At 37.7% G+C, this 24149-nt stretch overlaps 1 protein-coding gene across 2 annotated transcripts in view; it reads right to left on the bottom strand.

The window, feature by feature from the left end:
- Positions 1-951: 951 nt before the first annotated feature.
- The window catches only part of APC (APC regulator of WNT signaling pathway), a 93674-nt gene continuing 70476 nt past the window's right edge, over positions 952-24149 (bottom strand). Inside the window, exons 9-16 of one of the 2 annotated variants that reach the window (XM_059492249.1) lie at positions 22886-22984; positions 20012-20390; positions 18778-18873; positions 18081-18220; positions 16984-17061; positions 14970-15086; positions 14115-14329; positions 952-13697 (exon numbers count right to left, since the gene is read on the bottom strand). In XM_059492249.1, coding sequence (XP_059348232.1) covers positions 7133-13697; positions 14115-14329; positions 14970-15086; positions 16984-17061; positions 18081-18220; positions 18778-18873; positions 20012-20390; positions 22886-22984 — 7689 coding nt within the window. In that variant the 3' untranslated portion in view covers positions 952-7132. Of the gene's footprint in view, positions 13698-14114; positions 14330-14969; positions 15087-16983; positions 17062-18080; positions 18221-18777; positions 18874-20011; positions 20391-22861; positions 22985-24149 lie in introns of both variants that reach the window. The other variant, XM_059492248.1, reaches the window with a different exon arrangement.

Raw genomic sequence — 24149 nt, forward strand, 5'->3', positions numbered from 1 at the left:
CCAGTGTGAATGTGTGCCATTCCAGACCTTAGCAATAGTCGGGTAAGATGCACAAGTCCTTCCCTGCTACCAATGTGCTTTTTGCATAGGGGACTTAGAGAAAAAAGGGCAGAATTGGGCATAGCCTACCTTCATTTGTATTTAATATAATCATCACTCAAAGTCTCCTTGTTTTCACGATCCCTACTGATTTTAAATTGCAGGTGATAATTATTATGCTTTAAAAAAATCTTATTTTTAATAAAACATTTAAATTTCTGGCAAAGCAATTTTCTTTTCTGCATATAAACAAAGACTTAAATGCTTTTTTTTCCTAGAACAACTTGAAAATCAGTCCTGAAATTACAACTCAATATGAAAAAGTGGTACAACTATTAGAAAACAAGGGATCTTAGTAATCAGCAATGCCCTTTTGTGAAAGTCTAAAGTGAATAGGGGAGTGTAAAATATGTATGCCAATATTAATATATATGTGTATGTGTGGTGGGAATTAATCAACTTAGGTCCCTTAATAGTCTAATCAAGGACTAAAGAATTCGTTCTTTACAGAAAAAAAAAAATGTTTTGTAATGAGTCTCTGCCATGCTTATGAGTCATAATGAAATAAGCCTTGTGAAACTTTGGTAAGTAATAGAGGGATTATGGAATTATATTGTGTCAAAACTAGATTCTGTTTTGTGCATTTCCTTCTAAGGTGAAACATGGAAGAGAACAAAGAACTCTACAGGTGAACCAGGTTTTCAAGTTCTTTTTTCCACTTATTTATCTGAAATGCAGGTATCTCTAAAATGAAAATGCATGGGGGTTTTTTAGAGCATTTGTTCTGATATACTGAATTATTGAAGTGTCTTAAACAACGAATTCCTTTTAAAATGAAATCATATTTCCAACACAGTGGACAGACACCTAACTTTCAGTAGTAGCCAAGAACACAATTCCACTCTGACAAGGTGCAATCAGGAGGAAATTTTATGTAACACTGCAAGTAATAAATAAATTATGCATAGCAAGACTAAATTCAGAATAAGTATACTGTGAAACAAAATACATTAGAATAATTGAAGAAAGAATTAATTACAGAGTTAGGATATAAACAGTAATGCATCTCAGGCAGAAGCAAACAACAAAATTGAAGGAAAGATAATTGTGGGCCAAGTTTGTTAAGAGAAACAACACTTACAGGTGGGCAAATTCATCTGATCTCACAGGATGACAGTTTACTTGCAGAGAACCAGCACAAGCTTTATTCATGTTAGATCCTACCAGAAAGGATGGCATTAGATATACTGTGTTTGTATGTATGGCTTGAGCTTTGGACAGAAGTGCATTTTACTGAGGGAACTAGCTCCCTCTACACCTTCCTGACATTCTAATTGCAATTCTACAGTCACTCAAGCAAAGGATATTTTCACAAGCAGCAAAATTAGAATAATTTCTTTAAATCTTGAAGTGGCACTAATACATAAGCCTGTAACTGTGTGGAAATTTCCTAAGAAAGGTAATTTGCAAAACTACTAGGGAGGTGTTCCCCAATCTTAGAGTAAGTAAACAGCATATCTGGTAAACTGAAACTTCACAGCAGAAAATTCATCTTGGCATCACAAGTTAATTGACACCTGCATTAATTATGTTGTGAACTCTTAAAGCACCACACCACATTCCCTTGCACTTCCAATATGTAACCAAACACAACACACATAAGCAGTTAACTTACCATTCTGACTAAAAACTCAATCTTAGCTACGTAACATTCTCTATAAACACAGTTACAGATACAAACTGTTATTCTGCATATAGGAAACTATGATGCAGGAATCTTATTTCTACATGTGATCTGAAATGAAAACAAAAGCGGGCATCTCTTCTGGTTAAATGTCAAAGTGCAAAGGAGATGGCTGTGGAACCAGAGAGCGAATACTCTAGGGTAATTTGGTATCGAAAAGGTCCTCAGAGTTTTAAACATGTGGAGAAAGTCATGCTTTACATTAACTGACACTTCACTTCTGATTCACAGCTTCATCCAAATCACACATCTCATCAAGAACAAAGCTGTCGCACAGGTGGATCTAACTTTGCAAGGCATTACAGTAGATGTAGGAAGTTATATTTAGGTGGAAGTCCATACGTGATTTTTAGTGATGCTCCTATGGCTGTTTGTACTATTTCATGAAAGCTAGATGGGAAAAACATTTGGGAGGCATCTAGTAACTGTACAACTTCCTTGTATGAAGAGTCCACCTAAACATTTTCCAGGTCATCCCTACAATACTGACCTCATTAAGAACGGGAGATGTTATCTCCCTCTTCAAGCCTCTTCTGGGAAAGCAATAAATCTCTTCACTGGAAAGATTTACTGATTTACTGCATTGAATTTAATATTGCAAATCTAAACCAAGTCTCCCAGAAGTTTACAAGTGGTAGACTTTTTTTTTTAAGGGAGGGGGGATTTTTGATGAAGAAATGTATTTCTTCCACGTCCATATACTGATGTAATACTTCTGAAGTTAAGTTGTCAGAATTTCAGGATTGAGGATTTACCCGAATATAAGGTACTTAAATGCAAAGCACTAGAGGCCATTAGGCAAAAATTCAGTAAAAAAAACTCCAAAAAACCCAAACCAAAAAAACCCCAAAAAAACCAACTTCAATTTGCTTTTGTTGTGTCAAAATGGGTGAAGGCCTGAAACTTGGCACATAGGCTTAAAATTGCCTGTAATGGCTCAATCCAATGACCTCCTATAAAGTAAACAATCCCAACCTCTTTCAATCAGCCCTAGCTGTTTTATTTACTTTTTTGCTGGCTCAGGTGGCTCTTGTCCAACTATGCACTGAGCAAATTCAGCATTTCCAAGCAGCACTAATTCTACTAACCCCATCACGGAAGAGGTGAGCAAGTGAATGGTCATGTAAGAGCCAGGATTTATAGCCAGAAGCATGGAATACAGAAGAAAACTTCTTTGAACAGCACATGCCATTTCTTCAGTTCTAGAAATAGTATGGATTGTTATCCTTAAGAAGAAAGCGGAAGCTAACACAGTTATCTTTGTTGGTAATATCAACTTCTGTTAAGGGGATCAAGGGGCTGGACAGCTATGAAGTACTCCAAAGTAGACATCAAATAATTCAGTTTTCAAATTATCAGACAAGGGTTATGCAGTTTTGTGCTCTACTAGTATACTTCAAAATAACACCTCATTAATTTGTGCATAAGCTGTTCTCTTTCTGGTACAGCTTATGTAATTTACTGAGGAAAAAAGGAAAGTACATCCCTAAGACAACATGACTCACTCTGAAACTGTCCCTTTTATCTCCCTCCTCCTTTACCAAAGACAGTGCAGCTAATGTCCCAAAGCCATCAAATGTATTTGTCTATGTTGAAGAATACTGCAGCTTACTGACATTTATAGCATAAACTATGCTTGTATTCTGCAGCCAAATCCTACTTGAAATAATACTCCAGTCTCATCCGGAAACCATGGCAAGGCTTTCAATTTTTAAGCTGTCATATCTGACAGAGCTGTATTATCTTTAATCTTTCAGGAGAAAATACTCTCAATAGAGAACTGCACATGAAAAATAGAAATAGATTAATTCCCCTTTAAAGACTGCAATATTTAGTCAGAAGAGCTTACACAGAAATTGAGCAGTAACCTTAACTGTGACACACTGCAAAAAACTAAAATGGAAGTACATTTTAAAAAATGAACTAATTACAAATTGTGGGGAGGTCGGATCTCTGCTTTTCACACCAAGAGGACAAAACCAGAAGACAGTCTGAAATGAGCTTTATGAGTTATTTTTCAGTATAAACTGATTTTGAAGTATAAGTTTGGTATGCACTAGATACGATAAGCTAATTCAAGGACAAATAAAGGTCTGAGCATAAGTCACAAAAAATTCTACCAAAATTGGTAGAAAGAAAGGCAGTGCATCCCAGAACAGTAAATTGAGTCTTGGTTTCCTTAGCTCCTTGCTATTTTTTGTTTTGCCTTGACATAAATAATGTCCTCTTACCTGCTGTGGCAACTTCATACAAATAAAACCAAGGAACGAGAAGTTATCTTTAGCAGCATAAATCAAATCTGACTATTGTGATTCTGACATCGTTAACAAAATCCAAGACCAAATATATTTATTGCAACCATTTTTTGTATCTTTGATTTTATATTTCTGGGATCTGTTTTTTAGTTGAGCTTAAAGAATATAACTTTATATCCCCATCATAAATCAAACATCATGGATGTCTTTAAATATTCTGAAAGGCTCTTAGTGGATACTAAGTATTTTAGATAAAGAATCAGAGAAATGTAGATCTGGAAGAGATTTTAAAAGATCACCCATCTCTGCACACAGGCAATATGAAATATACTACAGTCCATCCCTATGAGATGTTTCATAAACCTCTTCTTAAAACTTCTATAATGGAAATTTAACAACTCCCATGGGAAGCATATTTTAGTGTATCACTACCCTTATAGTTGGAAAGTTTCTCTAGCTTGTCTTTGCTACAAATATAGGTTTACTTAAGTGGATACTAAGAGAAACTTTCCAATTATAATGATCATGAAGTATCCCCAAGTCTATATCAAGAAGCCACTATAATTTTCAAAGACATTCTGGTGTTTGATACGCATACAGTTATTTATAGTTTCACGTTCTTCTGATTAAAAAACTGATTTCAGTAGTTTTTCAGTAACAGAACTGAAACCAGAATTTCTTTTCTGAGACTGACTTCACCTTTAATTCTTTAATTGACAGGACAAATATGTAATGCCAGTATTAAACAACTATTCTGGATTATGTAGTATATTTTTGTATTAGTTGTTAAAAGCCCAGCACAAAATAATGATAAAAAAGAAAAAAAATCAAAACACGTGGAACAAAAGTGGTCTTTCATTTAAAACTCAAGGATGGAGTTCCGTATTCTACTCCAGCAGGAAGTCCTGACTTTAAACACATGACATAATCTGTTTCTATCTCATCTTTAAAAGGACACTAAATATTCATTTATATTAGAAGTTTAATGAAGATGCTTGTATGCAAAATATTTCAAATGCTAACACGAGGAGTGCTGCTTCTTAACAGGTTCACGAGATGATACAGGAACATGGCATGTCTCTAAGAAAATCTGACAGGAAGCAAAGAACAAAAGAGCAAGTAAGAAAGATACCACTTCTGCCAAATAGGTGTTTTTGGTACTGGCTTCTATATAAATTGACTTCTGTCTGCTGATAGTGTCTTTATTGTGTTCCTAAAGCAGTGCATGATTTATAATGGATTCAATTGATTCATTTCAGTATCAGAAGTACAAAAGCCACAGAAGTGATACACTCTGCAACTGTGTTAAAGCTACCATAAAGGTAAATTGCTCTATTTCAGGGCTTCCTGAAATCAGGGCATTCTGACATATCAGTTATTTAGAAAGCTACCTTTAGACAATCCAGTCAAGATACAACACAACTGATACACCATTTCATTTCATGGTTTGTTTAAACATGCACAGAATGGTTAATGTTCTGTTGTCTCATGTTACTACTTTGAAGTAATCCTCATCTAAATTCAGACTATATTTATATTTTTAAAGCACAAATCTATTTTTTTTTCAGCATTGTTCTAGCACAGTCTATATTTGCATCAAAAAGGCTCGAGGCAGCAAATGTCATGTTTTGCATAAAATTCTTTTTCTACTATGGTAACAAATTTCTTGCTGCCATGGGATTCGTGTGATATTTTTCCCTTCATAATTTTTTTAAAAAATAAATTAAAAAAAACCCAAACCCATAGAGCGCAAATAGAAGCAAAATTTCATCTTATAGTAATTATTTCACATTCTACATTATATCCCCAATCAAAAATGTTTTGTTTTACAAATATTATTTGTATAGATACAATATTGTTTCAGGCTTGCAGTCGTGAGAACAATTATACTGCGTGGCTACTGGAAATACCCTGCCTTTAGCCTTGTTATGCACCTGAGATGTGTGAAACTGTTTCAATTACAAATATATTACAGAAGACCTAGGGCCTGATCCTGCAAATGTTAAAAGCATTCTACAACAGCCATTTGCCAGTGATAAGGAAGAACAGATATTGGAGGTGCAGGATTATCCCAAATCAGGCCTTAAGTGTTAAGTGCATACAACCACATTATATGGTGACATCTCTAAGTAAAATCCTGTATTTTTATGTAATGCAGAAGTAACACACACAACTTACATATAGTAATAATTTATTCTGAAATGTTCATTTTAGTCTCTGTTGAGACATCACCCACGTCTCATTAATAAAAGAGCAGCCATCTCACCTCAAATACCAGAATATACAACAAGTTACAGCATAGCAAAAAATTTCTACCTACTTTAAGATAAAATCTAATTCAGGTAAAATAATTTTGTTCAAGGTTTTACAGTTACACAGTTGGGTTTTTTTGTTTTTTTTTTCTTTTTCAGAGCACAAAGAAAGTGTAAATTGTTACACCATAACTATCTATGCACATTATGTGACCACAGAAATGTTAATCATTACTTCATAAAATGAACCATCAGTTCCATTCATGCAGAAAAGCAGGCTAGGAAAGCTTGTTCAGCGGAAACCATATTACTGTGAATTTCACAGCCACATGATTAATTATTGGGTTAGATGAACTCACAAATACTAAACATGAGTATTTTTTTTTGCATAAATAATACCAATTCTTCCCTGATGTAGTTTAGTTGGTCTGTAATCTAGAAATTATTGGTAAAGCAATATGACTGCATCGTTTCTATTGTGCTATTCTATGATTTCAATGACAAGCAATATTCAAAGGATAATGGGATGAGATGCATGTTAAACGTGGGAATACATGTTAAACATACTGTACAAATACACTTGCTTTAGCAATTTTATTCCAAATGTCAATCAGGTATTCCTGCAAAATATCACCAGTGGAGACAAAGTATACTATCAAATATGGCTTCCAGAACAAGGACCATCTAACAGGAATCAAAGCTATTTACAACAAATAAAAACAAAACAAACAAACAAAAAATCAATCCCCATTTTTTTTTGTTTCATTTGAAACAAAGTTTCTAAGTAGCTGCTGTATATAATACATCAGTTTGGTTGTTTTTTTTTTTTTTTTTTGTTGCACTTAAACAGAAGTTACCAGGTAAGAGCCAGAGTGACGTTTAGGGCTTTGTGTTCCACTGGAGTCAGTGTTTTCAGACTTGGTGTCACGTTTCTTGGTGCTGTTATTCACCGGGGTTGGAATCTGTGAGGGCCGAGCAGAGCTATTGTCCACGCTGCTCTTCCTGCGGCTTGGGTTGTAGTTGAAAGGAGTCACCCTTGCTGCCACAGCACCAATGGGGGAGCTGTGCTTGCTTGAGCTACTGGAACTGAATGGAGTACGCTCGCTAACAGTACTTTCGTTAATTTCTGGTGCAGGAACGGGATTATTCTGCAGAGGCTTTGTTTCAGTGCCTTTCTTGTCTGGACTGTCTATCTGAAAGAAAGAGTTCAGACGGTTTTCTAAGCCAACCGTACGAACAGGACCACCTCCATTCCCTGGGGTTTGCTTCTCTTGAATCTCTTTAGAATCTTTACCATTCATACCCCCTTTTTCTGAAATACTGTCAATAACAGGGGGAGTATTTCCAGTTGGGGACCTTCCAGATCGAGGGTTGTTAATTGGGCAGTCCTCTATCCTTACCCACACATCCTCTGTCTTAGAGACAGCTGGAGCCATCTGATAGATGAGGGTTTTGGAATCAGAGCCATTTGCGGCACCTGAAGAAGAATGCTGAGGATCATTCATTATCTGAGGAATTTCATTTTCTTTTATTTTTCTCCAAGTACCTTTTGCTGGTGCTTGGCTTTCTTTACTTTGCTTGTGTCCAGGGAGAGAACCTCCATGCTGCTTTTCATCTTCACTTTTTGCCTTTTCACTGGATTCTGAAGAAGCTGACAGAATTGAGGAGGAACTTCCAGTTCTCCGCCAAGTGCTTACACGAGGAAGTGATGAGGAATGCTTACTGTGCTCACGCTTCCACGTTCCTGATCTGTTGATCAGCAGCCTAGATGGACTCTCAGAATGGGAACGAGCTATGTCATGACGCTTTGCTGGTCTCCCATCATATTCTATAGTAGGGCTCTGATTAGGGGCTAATTTTCGCCAACCACTACTCTGGGCAGGTGAATGAGTGGATAAAGACATATCAGGAAGAGAAGGACTTAAAACTGGGGTCTGTAGTTGGGACCTTGTGGGAGAATCTGGCCTGGAAGGCGACAGAGATTCAAATGAAGCTGACTCTTCTAATTTCCGTCTCAGAGTAGGGCTCGGAGCCTCTTTAATGAAAGTTGACTGACGAACGAGAACAGGTCTCTCAGATCTGTCAGATTCACTTCCACTAGACTTTGTGGATGGCATTCTGGATAGGTCGGTCTTTTTGTTTGATCCACCAGTACTGAGAGTTTGGTTTAACCCCTTTGAAGCAGATTCACTTCGTGGAATGCTACTGGTACTCTTAGGTAAGACAGTTTGCTTTGCAAGGTTTTGCTGGCTCATCTGCCTGCCTGGTGGTGTGTACGACATTCTACCTGAACTTGAGGATTTAGTTGAAGCTGTGCTAGGAGATGATGTTCTTGGCAACTGTGACAGTTTGTTGGGAGGACTGATACCATTTCTTCCTGGGGAAATGGAGCTTCGTCCAGGAGATTGCAGAGGCCTACTTAATGGCTGCTGTTGAGGTCTAGAAGGAGTGGAGTCTCTAGATCCTGATCTAGAAGGTCCTTTACTTGATCCACTCTGGTTCAACCCTGATGGCTGCCTAGTCACAGGAGCTGGCTCAGGTTTCACTGATGATTTGGCTCCTCTTGGAGAACTAGTCAAACTTTGGCCTTCACTGGGACTCTTGGAATTCATGTTTTTGAGTGGGGGTCCTTTTTTGGAAACAGGACTAGTACTTGAAGAACTATTTCGAACCCCTGGAATATGGATCATTGTTCTACCACGTGAAATTGAAGGCACACTTGTCTGTTGTGGTTGCTTCAAACTTGAAACTTCTGAATTAGAGCGTGCTTTTCCTGTGATCATACTTTTATACACTTTCTTCCCTCCTTTGATTCCCCTACTTTCTGATTCTACTTTTTTAGACTCCAGTGTACTCTTCTCTCCTGGCTTAATAATTCTTGGACCTTTATTACTAGTGAAAGGTTTTTCTTCTTGGTCTGGGGTAAGATGAAATGGTGACCCTAGAGAAATACCAGATTTTAATGAAAGGATAGAGTCAGAGTCTGATGAAGCTTGTCTAGACAGTGATGCAGCAGCCGCAGCTTGATGCAAGCTACTAACTATAGAATTTGCACCTTCTTGTATAGCTTTCCAGTCAAAGTTTTCTGAATCAGGTGAAAAACCATGTTCTGAATCTGGCCTCTGTATCTCTCTTAAATCCAGTGTTAAATCTTCTGCTAGTATACCACCTGTGTTTCTGGAATTATTTTTTTCACCATCACTCTTCATTCTTGAGGGCTTTTTCTTTTTAGGCATAGCAGAACTAATGCATTCCTGCAGAAGATCATCTTCTGAGTCAATGCTAAGAGAACTCAGAGAGCTGTTTCTAGAGAAGCACACAGGAGTATCTTCAACATGAAATGATTTAGGTGCATAACCAGAAGTCTGTGGTCTGTTGGATTCCACCTGTGGCTCGGAAGCCTCAGGACGTTTTGGAGGTTCCCCTTCTTTGTTGTTATTGTTTTCTTGATCAATATCACTGAGGGAGCTAAGAGATGAATTGCGAGAAAAACAAACAGGTGTGTTTTCAATAGCAAAATTCTGCATTTTTTCATCTGTAGCTGCTCCTCTGTCTGGAATATCTTTAGTTGACTGAGAGAAAGTTTTTGTCTGGCTTCTGCCTGTTGGGTGTTTTTGACCAACTTGTGTCCTGTTACTTGGCTGCTGATTTGAAGACTGTTCTGCGTTAGAGCACTCTTTACTTTCAGTTTCCTTTCCTTCTTTTCCTTTTCTTAATTCTGCCTTCTCCCTTGAAAGGTCAACGTCATCATCATCAAAATCTAATGAACTCAGGGAATCATTCCGTGAAAAACAGTAAGGAGTTCCCTCAATAGGCGTATAATGATGAGGGGAATCAAATGCAAAGCTTCCTCTTGCACGCTCTTCATTATTTGGCAATTTGTCATGAATCTCTCTTGAATTGTTTTTAAGGTTCTGTTTCTTTGCATCTCTGTTCTCTGGATAGCCTCTTTCATTACTAGCATTGCTTTTGGGTTCTGTGCTTTTTCGCACACGTGCTCTGTATTCATTGTTTTGGGAAACAGGCTTTACTGGTGATGTTGGCTTCTTTTTCTCACCTTCTGGCTGGTTTTTATTACTTGGAGATGAAGATGCTTGTTGAATTTGATCCATTATCTTCTTCACTCTGAAAGGCTTGTGACTTTTTCCTTTTGGCATAGCTGAGTTAATGCACTCAGCCAGAATATCACCCTCTTCTGTTTTGTCATCATCCAGACCAAGGGGAGTCACAACTGAGCTTTTTGCTCTCTGAGAATCATCAGTACTTCTGCCTTCTGTAGGAATGGTGTCCCGCTTTTCAAACTCCCCTGACTCTGCTCCCACACCCACATTGTCTGCATTGGCCAGCTCACTTGGGGGGGATTCTATTGTCAGGTCACTTAGAGATGTAGCTGTTGAAAAATTTATTGGTGTACCCTCAACACAATATACCCGTGGCATATCATCTCCTGGTGTAAAAGTCACGTGCTTTTGTGATTGCAGTCTGCTTTGTGAAGGCAAAAGTTTGTAAACTGGCAACTGGCTGGGCTTTCTGGCTACAGGAGGAGGTATTTTTGGAGCAGACGCTTGAGAAGGCTTTTTGGCTTTACGTGAAGACTTCGTTGGCATTGCAGAAATAATACACGCTTCCAGTATTTCAATATCATCATCAGAATCATCCAGAATGTCTTTTTCTGCTTCAGCTGGCTTCTCTGGTTTCTTCTCCTGGTTATCCTTAGTATCATCTGACTGTTCAGGTTCTGCTTCGTTTCCATGCTCGTTTTCATGAACTGGAGGCATAATTCTTAACTCTGCATCCTTCTGTATAAATGGCTCATCAAGGCTCAGAGCACTCAGGCTAGAAGAGCAAGAAAACCCATCTGGTGTGCTTTCTGTGGCAAAATGTAATAGTGTATCAGCATCTGGAAGTACCTGAACTCTTTGAACAGCTGCATTTACAGCTGCCTGTCTAGGACCAGGCTCTCTTTTCTCTGTAGTGGTTGCTTTTCCTTTAGGTACCTCTCTTTTGACTTGAACTCCTTGAGCAGGCGGTGGTGTTTTACTTCTGCTTGGAGGCATTGTTTGTCCAGGGCTGTCTGGAAGGTCACTGGGACTTATAATACCACTTACTATTCCGCTGCAAGGCTCACTTTGAACTGAACTAGCAATTGAACGGCTTTCAAAACTATCCAGGGAACTTACAGAAGTACATCTGCTGAACATGAGTGGTGTTTCCTGTACATAATGTTCTGGTGGGCTTTTAGGAGTTTGGGCACCACTCTTTGAGGGAGATTTGGCACCTGAAGAAAATTCAACAGCTTTATGTCTAGAGGAATCAGAAGGAGACAAGCTAGAAGTCTGAAGTCTAGTGGATTTTGTTCTGATGTGTTGTGCTGTTGATGTGATTTCACTTGCTGCACCTTCTGTAGGTAGAGTCCCACTGTTCTCTTTCAGTTCTGCAATCTGCAGTGTGTTACTGGCATCTGTACCACGTGCAGGTTGATCACGTCCTATTTCATCTTCAGCTGATGACAAGGATGACAAAGAGCTACACCTTGAAAAACATATTGGGGTATCTTCCACACAGTAAGTTTGTATAGTTTCCTGATTAATAGAGGGAGTCTTACATGAGGTGTTCTTCTGTGCATGACCACTTCTGCTCTGTGCAGAGCTTGGGTGAAGCTGGTTCTGCCTTTTTGAACCAGCTGAGGGGGCTGATGTGCTCCCACTGCTTGGGGCAATATGGTCAGTTTTATTGAGTTGCACTGAAGAAGTCTTTGGAAAAGTAAAAGATGGCTTCTGAGAAGGTGCTGGAACTTCTGTTGAATATTTTAAACTATAGTCAATAGGCTGATCAACATGATGTTCCTCTTCATTGTACTTTATGCTGTAATTAGTTGGTCTGTCTTCCTCTTCATGTTGTTCCTCCTCAGAATAACGTTCACTATAGTTGGTTGGCTTATCATCATCATAATCATCCACCTGGCACAAGGACTGGCTCACTTTCTGATTCATTCCAAGAGTTGGGCCTACTCTGTTCTGATCTGAGCCACTGGATCCTCTTGATCTAAAGGAAGAAACACACTCCTGCTGTCCAAAAGGTGTCTGATATTTCAAGTGTTTATCCTCTCCACTTTCAGTATACACAGGATAGGCTGCATTTTGGTTCCTTGACTGTCTTTGCTCATTTTGTTTCATTTCATCATCTATTGTATGCTTAGGCCTTGCCCATCTTTCATTCTGGGAGGGACTTTGTCTTCCAGAATTTAACTGCTCATCTGAATATTTAAGACTATAATTAATAGGAGTGTCTAATTCTCCATCATTGTCATCCATGTGATTTGCACTATGAATCTTGTGTGCCAAGTCAGCTGGATACTGGCCATAACTACAGAATTTGCTTTCATCATCTTCGGAGTAAGACTCAATGGAAGGTTTCATTTGGCCTCTTTTACCATAGCCATCACTGCTGCTGACACTATTTAAACTATCATTTGAAGCTCTTTTGTATTCCATTTTTGTATAAGGCACAGGACATGTCCTGTTTGAGTTCTCAGATTTTGGAAAGTATGTATTTGAGTGAGTATGGGCAGAGGCTGATCTCCTCTGGGCATTTCTCTCTTCTGTCAAACAGTGTATTTCAGAAGTGGAACCAGAACTTCTGTCTTCCTGTGGAATGTGCATGCTTGTTACTTCTTCCATAACTTTGGCAATCTGAGCTGCAGTAGTAGAAATCTGCATTCCTATTCTCTTAGAGGAACTCCCAGTACTCTCTGCAGCTTGATGATAGGTATTTAAACCTACTGTTCGATCCCTTTCAACACTCCTGTCTTTCTCAGACCCAGAATTTTCTACATTTCCTCTACTGGAAGAGGATGAGGCAGGCAATACTGTAGTATTTATGGTATATGGTGAGAGCACAGTCATGTTGCCAGCATTAAAGCTCTCTGACCTGCACACCCCATCATCGTGGCGGTTGGCATCCAGCACATACTCACTATATATATTTTGCTTATGTCTCTGCTTATTGCGGTGAGATGCTTTCGGGCTTAAGTTATCAATGTTGTCAAAAGTCTCTGATAAATGCTGAGCATCTAATTCTGCTTCTAGTGCTTTTTGCTTTCTGACATGGAGGGATGGGAGGCTTGATCCTGGAGACATGATGTTGGCATCTTTGTACTTTGCTGGCCTGTTTGCCATGAGGTTCCGTAGAGCTGCAGCACTACCCATGGCTATCATTTTGTGTTTAGAGTGAATCAGGTTTTTCAGCATGCTCACGGCTCCCATGTCCCACAGCGCCTCCTGATCCTTTGCATTTCGAGCAGAGAGATTCCACAGGGTCCCACATGCGTTACTAACTATTGTCAAACTGTGTGACTTCAAGTGTTGTAACAAGGTTTGTAAGCAGCTGTTCTCTCGCAAGATTTGCCTGGGGTTGAGTAATTGAAAACAAACATCCGTAAGTGGCATTTCAAAAGGATAAGAGACAAAGCAAAACAGAAACCTATTCTTCTAGAAATTAGTTTTGCCCGTACAAAGGATAATTAAGAATTGTCCTGTGCAAATAACTTGTATTTCCATTAGCTTTTATCTGAATGCTAACAAAATCCTATTACAAATATGAATAGTTAGCTTTCAGTACAGTTCATCATTAGCAAGCAGCAGCTCTTAATCTGTTTGCACATTCCTGTTATGTAAGTGCAATACCCTATTCATCAAATGTACTAGAAATTAACTGGTTTTAATTACTGTACTTAACACATGCATTCATATTAAGGCTTGGTCATAGAAACTATCTAATAAATATACATGTGGAACTACTAAAAATTGTCAGAAGTGTACCCACCTATGGTCCTCATTAGTAGCAATTAGGCTAGAAACATTTCTTAGTATTCCTCCCCCACTTTCTATGATGGCTAAAGTGTTTGTTTGGCTCCGGTATGTCAATGTGCCAACCAGAAATGCAAGAGCACCATCAACAGCACATATGTCAGCTTTGTTCCCGGTGCAGTGAGCTGACAAATTCCATAAGGCACTCAGAACGCTTTTCAGGGTGGATTCCTAGGAAAACAGTAACATGACAGGAGAAGTTTTCAGCTATTGACCTTAAGCTCTCAGAAACACATTAAGTTAGCTTCAAGGAGCTGTGTACACTCCAATTCTGCTTTCTGGGGTGGTAAGGTGCAGGCAGCAGTGCACATTTTGTTTACTTGGCTCCTTCCTTCAGCCATGGATTTGATACTGCCTGCCTCAGAGGTATCAGAAATATGTGTCTCAATACTTGTTTGCTGCTACAATGATAGAAGGGCTTGAAGACCAGTTGGCAGCAGTCTCTGGGATGGAATAGACTCTCATCTACACACCAAAGAAGTCGTAGATGCCTACTAATTAACTGAAAAGAGCTTTTATTAAATGACAAAATTATAAAAAAGACTATTTTAACAGTTTTTTCATGAAACTGAAAAGCAAAAGCAGTCAACCCTCATAAATAATATCAGATCAACACTAGTTTTGAGGTGACATTGCTCCATTGTGGTCTGCTGCTATGTTAAATCAAACTCTTCTTCCAGAAAAATTACCTGAGCCACATCAACTGTTTCAGCAACTGCTGTTATTAAAAATGGTGAATGGTCATATTAGTGTTTTGTGTAAAAAAAATGCAATCTCTCAAAAATTCAATTTAATAACTTCTAGAAGATACCTTTTTAACTTCTAAAGCACATTCCATCAATGCTTTCACACTTCCAACTTCTCTTAGAGTCTTTTTACTGTTTACATCTGCTCGCCAGGACAAGTTCCTCAATACACTTGCAATGACCTGCAAAATGAGAAAGAAAAGTAACATATTTCAAGATAGGAATGTTTTTAGCAGGTTATCAGACTTTCCTCCTGGACTTATCAAATGCTATGTTAATTAACAGTGGTCACATTCAATTACTGAGCTAATATTTGCTAACGTCCGCTTTTTGTTGTATTGTCTGCTAGACCGGTCTAACGTTTCAGCATCAAGTTTGATCAAAGCTACTGGCTTTTGTGTGTTGGTACTTAAAGCAGAGATTGGAAGTCAGGTTCTCTGCTTCTCTATTCTTATGTCTGTTTTAGAGTTATATCATCTCAAAGGAGAGATTTATATAATATTTTTTTCACTTTTTTCACTTAGAACAATACCGCTTGCCTGTCTCTCATATGGTATGATTATTTTGATGTTTATAAAGCTCTTTAAAGTATTTTTAAAATACATTCTGCCTTTTACAAGCAGAATAGCTATCTCCAGAAGATGTCCTGGTACTTGGCAGCAGTTAGACTGAGATAGGTTGTCACTGTAGCGGGCAGTCATTACACATTAAACTCCATCCATTCATGAGCAGTTGTAAGCATGCATATCCCTCATGAAATTAATTTGATAGAAAACTTTTGCTTATGGGTGTTCTCATTGTCACAGAAGTGCATAAACTTTTCAGGTTACGTGGTGAATGCTCCCTTGCTCACCCCCAGAGTGGAGCACAGACAGCCAAGGCACATGGAAGGGCCCAGGAACACCCAGCCCTGGCTGCTCCCAAGGAGCCACCAGCCCTTCAGAGCCCACCTCAACACAGGAGCCCAAAGCCAGGTGGGAACTGTGCCGTGTCCAGGCTCTTCCCAGAACTTTCCCAGGGAACCCACTACCCCGTGGCACGGCTGTGACACTCAGGGGAGTCAAAGGGAGCAGCTCTCTGCCCATTTTGGACAGAGGGGATGTGGGACACTGTGGGATCCAGGGGAAGAGCACTCTGGAACTGTAGAACACTTATTGCAGGATGGCAGGATACAAAGGTTTCAAATGCAGGAAAACAGATGGATTGAGGTGATCTTTCAGCACAGGAAAGTACAGGGACAGAAAGGCACAGTGACGTCTGAACAGCTGATTGCTGATATAGTTGTGTGGACATGCCTTTTGAGTACACTGATCCCATATTCTTACTAAATCCCATTTATAACTTGTCCTGAGTGGAGGACTTCCTGCTCTGTGTGTGTGTGGTGTCTGTGGTGTCTAGGTGCCAGGGGCTGGAGACATCCCAGAGGTCAGGGGGCCCATGGGGCTGTGACTCTCTTTTCAAGAATACTCAACACCTGTCCTAATAGCACATCATGGTGTTTATCCAAGAATCTCTATTGTAATTCTAATATTTTCCTCAATTGTAACTAGTGAGCTCCTCCTGTTAAGGAGAGAATATTTTGTTAACAGCATTTTAAGAGATAAGGTCAATTTTATTTAAAATTGCTCTTATGTCTGATGATTCAGTCAGACTGCAAGGAAAAGGGCGGTTTTATTTTAAAGAACTGTTCCACTTTACATGCAATAAGCATTAGTTAAAGTTGACTGTAATTTAATATTTAGTAATTTTACACAAGTTCCAACAGTTCTGCTCTCTCAGCTCTGAGGATTACCCTAAGCACTTCCTAAAGGCTTTATTTCAGGCTGTTTTCCTTACACAGAAGGACCCATTAGAACAGACAGTAACACATCAGAGTCATAAGAAAAGATTTGCAGCCCATGCATTATGATTTACAAAAAACCAAACCACAAAAAAAGCCAGAACTTGATCCCACAGATAAGAATATTTTACAAGAAGAATGTACTTCCTAATTAATGAAATAAGTATGAGAAAAAATTTACATCAAAGTTAAGGCAGATAAGACAACAAAAGAAGTATTTTATCTCCAAAGAGCATTACCTGTTGTAAGTCTTCGCTTTCAGATTTCAGCTGGGCTACAAGAGCTCTCATGCAGCCCTTCATGGAACATAATGTAGCCTGTTAGGAATTAGGAGAAAAAAGAAAGTGAGTAGTATTAAATAGCAGGTTAGATGGCTACTTCTGCACAATGTTATGATATTTTAAGCAAATCATATCTATGTTCAATAAAAACTTAGCAAATATGTTGTCAACAATAAATACTTGGTTTACAACTACTACAAAATTTCAGCACAGCTATCAGTTTAAGTACTTAAGTGGCAAAATTGTGCTAAAATTTTGTATTTTTTACTGCACTTCAAGGACGTGATCTTGATCTTTACTGCCTTAGAAGCCTTCTTTCCTTTGCACCAGATAAAAACCACTGTGAGCTAGCAATGTGTTGTTACCTACTGCCTAGTGAGAGAACAAATCCTGAGTTCTCTGAAATCTGTTATTTCCATTTACTGCTGAAATGTCTTCCCTCTAGAGCAGAAGGGTAGGTCTTCAGTATTGAGTTATTTTAAGATATACAGACTGGCAAGTCTATTGGAAGTTTCTAGTGTTTAAAAGAAATGTCCTTGTCAGAAATTAGGGGAACCAATTTTCTCTTATAATGATTGAAGTGGTGCCCAGTTTGATCCAGATACACTCCATATATTTAAAAGCAAGCTCTACCCTGAATTGAGGTTGGAAAAATTTCATTAGACAGCAATAGTATTGTTAAATAACTGAAAACTTCAGAAAACAACCCAATTACTACTGTATTTTAATTCAACATTCTCAGAAAGAATCAGTTACTATAAAATCACTGTGTGCTGTACTAACCTAGTTCTCATTAAGAAAGCAGGTCAATAGATAAAATCCTTGCTTTGAGTGACAAAAGTGATTTGAGAGCCAATACCATAGATATATGATGGAACATTCTGTTTGTGGTGCTCTCTGTCAGCAACAGGATGGAATAGAGAGAGTATATGAACTCAACTGCCTTGAGTTTAAACTCAATATCCTATCCTGGAGATTTTAATCACCTGTGTTGAGAGCTGTAATTCAAACAGCTATGAACTGAAATTACTGCAAGTTTACAGTTCTGCTCTCACCTTGTTTGCCACATCTCCAAAAGTCAGGTTTGTCAGAGCCATGCCAGCATACCTCCTTAGGGTAACACTATAGTGATCATTTGTGAGTCCATACATTTCACAATCCACTTGCAGCAGTTCAGCAATGGCCTGCAAACCTCCTTTAAAAATATTCAGGTAAGAAAAAAAGTCATAGCTGTACTCTAATGTTGTACATACAGGACATATGTAGCAAGGAACAAATTGCGTTTTATGCACAGAAGAAACCTCAAATGTCTGAAAACCACAATGCTCAGAAAGAGATATGAATTGCTAAAATTATAAGCATGGAATTTGTTGAACTAAAAAAATTCAGGCTGTCAAATAAGAATGCAGGATGAAAAAACCCCACTAAAACACCAATCAAAAAAACACCCATCCTGGAAAGTAGTCTCAATTTTAAGTCCAATACTTGTAAAATTGCAAATATTTCCACAATAATATTACTCTTCAGAAATTCACAATTCATGCCAGAAAAAACAGTAACTGATATAATAATTTATCCACTGGGAAATGGTGTAGTTAATTTCAACTCCTTTCAGCACTTAGGGGGCAACAACTGACACAAATGAATTGCTGTTAATAGCTTAAACTATTAGTAAAAAAAAGCCATATATGCAGTGACATGCACGAAGTTTCTAGCAATGGTTTCTAGCAAGCTTCTCAAGTCTGATCTTACCAAGCTCATTCATTGCATGTCTGTGTTCTTCATCAAATGAAAGTTTCATCAAAACACACACTGCAGGACAAATCTGATGATCCACTGGAGCAGGCACTGATCCAGAAACAGGTAACAATTAGTACCTTCCAGGTGATTTTGTCTAGATCATAAATTCTCCAGAGCAAATCTAATCTTAAAAATAAACCAGCTGCAGTTTTGGTCAGGTGTGTATCTTCCCAGTAATCCATGAACACACAATTAGTTAAGACTATTACTAAAGAAAGTGTGTACTGTAAATATATTTGATGCTTGAAAACAAATTAGGGAGAATTCTGAATGTATGTGCTGAGCTAGAAACACGACTTGCAGTACAAAAAATATTACCTTATTACTCTTAGAAATTAATAATATTTGTGAAACAAATCAATATGGTCAAATATTCTGGTGGCAATAAATAATACTCTGTTTCTTTGAGTGCTACATCCTTATGAATGGTTAATTAAAACTTCTGCTTCATAACCTAGAAGTTTTTAAGTTCATACTTTTGTGAGCTAGGTTCTGGATAGTGCAGAAATGGCATTATGATGATACTATGATACAGCTTGTGCAGAGGCCACTTCTGCTGAATTGCATCAGGCAAAAGGCAGCCCTGATTTCAGTCACACACCTGCCATGGACACCTACAGGCTACAATTGAGGGATGCCCTCAATTCAGAGGAGCAACAAAGGTAACTCGAAGCTTAAATCTATTTTTCTAACTGTTCCCTGAGAAAAATCCTATTAATTTACATTTCTCACATATAACATCATAAACAGCAGTTCACTTTGCTAGATGGAGATTATTTAATTTGTTCTCTCTGCCCCTCTGTCAAATGGAAAGTGCTATCTCCTAAGCATCTGCATGAAGAGCAATTTGGGACTGTTTATCCGTAAAAATGTAAACTATAATGAGTATATATTCAATATTATTTTACAAATTACAAATACAAACCACTAGAATTACTATCTGTAAAGTACACCAAAGTCCAAGATTTAAATTCAAAAAGCTTCTAAATAGGATATTGTATATGTGACACATACTATTTCCCAACAGTAGCTGAACTTAAATAAAGGAGAAATGACGCACACACATATATGTATATAACAGAACTTGCACACATTCAACAAGAAGTCAGATTAAAGCTGTACTTTCTGTAAATTCACTCTTTTCAATATATCTTTGAAATGCTTTTATATGGCTTGCAGAACCTACTTGGGTTTTTGTCTTGGTCCATGCCTTGTTCATGTGCCTCCTGCCATTCCCAACACGTTTCACAGTAAGCACGGATCTGCTCCAAGAGATGGAGCACACGGATTTCCCGTCTGCCTCGCTTATCATCAGGCTGGGAGTGAATGATGTTGTGCAGCGCTGCGCTGGCTCTGGCACGGGCCTCTTTACTACCACGGGAGTTTCCTAACAACACAGAGTCCTTATCGTTGCCATGTAAAAGCTGGATGAGGAGAGGAAGACATCCAGACTGACGCATGGCTATGCAGCTGTCCTGGGAGCTAGACATTGCTAGCAATGTTCTTGACATGTCATCTTTATCATGAGTACCAAGCATTGATAACAATGAATACACCATTTCCACCTGCAGGTGAAATGATTTTAAAAATACAGTTACGTTTTAAAAACACATATCAAATTGAAATGAAACTTGAATGGTACATATGAGCAAAAAATCCCCTTATTTAATGGTGAAAAAAATTGTGCTATTTAAATGTAATTAAATACTATTATTACTTCAGCATTCATAATCTTAATAAATTCCACTTAGTGGTTAAATGGCTGGAAGTGGGGCGTAGCTGTGTGTAACTGTATTAATCTACAAAACCAATAGCAAAGACTTCCAGATTTCCATCATACAAAAAGCTTAAACAAATGTATAATTAAAGTGTTTCATTTTGGGCTACCAAAATACCTTCAAATTAAATCTTTCTTTAAAAAGGTATCCTCTGTGTGAATTCATTACACTTTATAAATAGTCTACATCATGCTGAAAAAACATCCATGTATTTTAAAGTTTTCATTTAAAATACCTCAAATTAACTGGTAATTTTTTGTTATGATCGCTGACTTTTATATGAACCAGATTATTTTGAGCAAGTGCAAAACTAAAGAGTTTAATACGTTTTCAAGTTTACAGGGATAAAAACAGTACAGCAAACAAATGTTTATTTAGTATGTATAAAATATTGAGCATTTGTCTAATTAACTCATGCCATAAAAACCCAGAATTTCTCATTTAACTTGGAGTAACCCACTTTTAAAAATTAAAAATAGTGATTTTTTTAGTGATTCCCTTGGCTTTTGTGTAATATTGTATTCAAGGCACTATTTGTACTCCCACTCTTCAGTAACAGCTTTCAATCAAGAAATACATTTCATTCTTCTAGTCAACTTTTAACAGAATAACAGGATGTAGAGGATGATCTTAGATACTATCTAAAAACTCCAAACTTGTAAAGCCAAGATAAACAGGAACACTGAAAGTCAAAGCACAACATAAAGAAACTATCAAAGGAAATTATAGAGTAGCAGCATGTGTGTTTCTCTAGAATATAGTAAATAAGGAAGAAATAAGACTTAGAACCATTAGACAAATTTTCCTACTAATAATTAGATATTTGCACTGGTTACTCTGTCAATGAATGATTTTATTTGGTGTCCTCAGTGACAATTCCAATGTGCCTGAAGATTAATACACATACCAAGTTTCAAAAACAAAAAAAAAGAACATCAGCAGGCAGACTAAACAGCGAGTCTGGTAACATGGAGTTCTCTAAACACAGGGTTGCTGAGGCAATACAAATCTTAGAGTTTGTTAAAATATATGGTCGCATGGCAAAACCCATTGAAATAGACTTCTATGACAGTCTAGCATCCCAGTTTGGAGATCCTGTCTTCCTGGTTTGGGAAAAACCAAATGTAGCATTTAAACAAAGCCTTTGATTCTTAAAGGAGAGTGAATTTAATTTGCTTTATGTGTATCTCTTTGCAAATGTTTCAACTGGCAGCTATAATACAGTGTTACTTGGATTTGGAAGGCTAAGTTTTTGCCAGAGAATAAAGCTGAAGAAGCCACCAAATCAGGCCTCCAAGTTGCAGCTGTAATGCAAGTTGTATTATAGGAAAAACAAACAAATCTATTTGTTTCTCTTGTTTACACTGACTGCCCACAGACTCATCTCTTTTTCCACCTGTAAATGTACTCCTCCATTTAGAATCTCTATCATTTTCCCTTTTAAAGCATTAATAATTTCCTACGCCAGAGTAAACTCAGTTAAACCTGTGACTTTGCCTGTATCCTTCCACACTCACTCCTCTTCCTGACTTCAGGGCTTTCCCACCGTTTGTAACTTTGTGGAGTTCTACAGTTTGCAGTGAAAACTGGCAGACAAACAGCTGTTATCAACTTCATTTAGGATGTGCATACAGTGTAGGACTGAAATTACGACACTGTAACACTGTTTTAAGGCCCAAAATCATTAACACTATGCAAAATTAATAGGCCCACCATCCCAAAGAACTGTTCTTGGCACACCACCCACAATATCCACACAGCTGCTGATTCCAGAGGCAGCATGAGATCAGTGGCTCATGAGTTTGCCCTTTTCTTCCCCTCTCTTTTCATGCTGCATATGTACTTTTTAGTGCAGTCTTCTATCCGCAGATGCTGTGAAGGGCTTAAATAAATTTATTTGGTCTGTTTAATTTCTTGGCAACTGTGTCTGTTTTGTGGATTTGGACTCTGCAAAAGTATTTGAAGAAATGCTCTTAAAAAGGTTAATTTTCATCATGAATTATAAAGCAACATCACAAGGTTTTTTGATATCCCAGTAGCTTTTAGGAATTGCTTGTTCCTTACTGTAACAACTCTTAACTCATCATCAACAAGTTAAAAAAAAGATTTCTGTGCACATATTTTCAAAGCTGAAAAAATATACTAAAATTTTAACTTAATAAAAATTACTATGTATGGACAAGACTGTTCAGATAATATTAGTACTACTGGCAGAAACAATGAGGTTATTGTATTAGTAAAAATGTAGCATTAGCGACCTGTGGTTTGTAATCTTCGGTTACCTTGGTACCCAGATGACTTGTCAGTCTGCGAGGAACAGAATAGTTACTACTAGAGCTCATAACACTGGCTGTCTCATGGTCCACTCGAGCAGCAGAACCCTACAGATTTAAACAACAACTCATATAAAACAAAGTCTGAGGGACAGAACAACATTGAGTTTCAGCACTGGATGATGCAGTTGTGCCGACAGCAATGAACTGCCAACCTGCTTCTCTTAGGTCCTCTATGCCCTGACACAACAGAGAGGTCACTGTTAAACCTGGTTTTATTAACCTTTTTTCCTGAGATTCAGTCCCAATAGAACTGTATTTTCAACTGAATGGATTTAATTATTATTTTCACCAAGAAGAAGTAGATTTTGGAACAAACTGAATAATAATTTTGACAGAGTGAAAAAAAAACAGACTCCACTTTTGTGTCAGATTTTGTAGTGCACTGGAGTAGTATCTGAGAACCCACCATTAAAAAGAGACTGCTCTGGGCAATGAATAACTCTACCTGAATTTGTTTATTTCAAAAGCAAAGCCTAAGTGGTGTAGTGAAAACTATAGAATAATGCTGACAATACTTGATGTAATTTTCCTAGAATCTAGGTATGCTCCTACCTGTATTAGCAAGACTCAATTATTAGCATCTTTGTCTTATTTTAATTAATTTCATGTATTTACATTTTTCCTTTTTCTGCCATTTTTTATCCACTCAATATTCTTACTTTTTAATTTGCTGTTGTTTTCTATCTGTGATGTTTCCCTTATTATATCACTCCCTTCCCATCTGCTCTGGGAAATTAAAGATATATTTGTTTAGAGAACACTTCTAGTATCAATAACTATTTTCCTGAGGTAGTCACCAGTTTTCATTTGATCCTCTAAAAAAGCTAAAATCAGTTAATGGAATTATTAGCCCAATTTGCAAAACATTTTCAAACTATGAGGATCAATGGATATAATTTTTTCCAGTAAAAATAAGTAACACACTGAAGAAAATTCCATGGAAGACATTTTGAAATAATGTCTGTTTCTTCTATGTGATCCATAAAGAAAGGGAAATTTTGCAGTTCCCAACATTTTAACAGCTCAACATGAAATTGAAAGAGACTTGTAAATACAAGGTAGGAGTGACTTGAAGAAGTGTTTGTATAAACAGAAAAGAATGTAGTTATATTGGAATATTTAAACACATTAACATTATTACTCATTTCACGTACATATTTGAATCCAGAAAATGTGATTCATGTTCAAGAAGTATTTTATGCTACAAGAG

Source organism: Ammospiza nelsoni, chromosome Z (genome assembly GCF_027579445.1).
Source record: "Ammospiza nelsoni isolate bAmmNel1 chromosome Z, bAmmNel1.pri, whole genome shotgun sequence".
In the NCBI taxonomy this organism is placed as follows: domain Eukaryota; kingdom Metazoa; phylum Chordata; class Aves; order Passeriformes; family Passerellidae; genus Ammospiza; species Ammospiza nelsoni.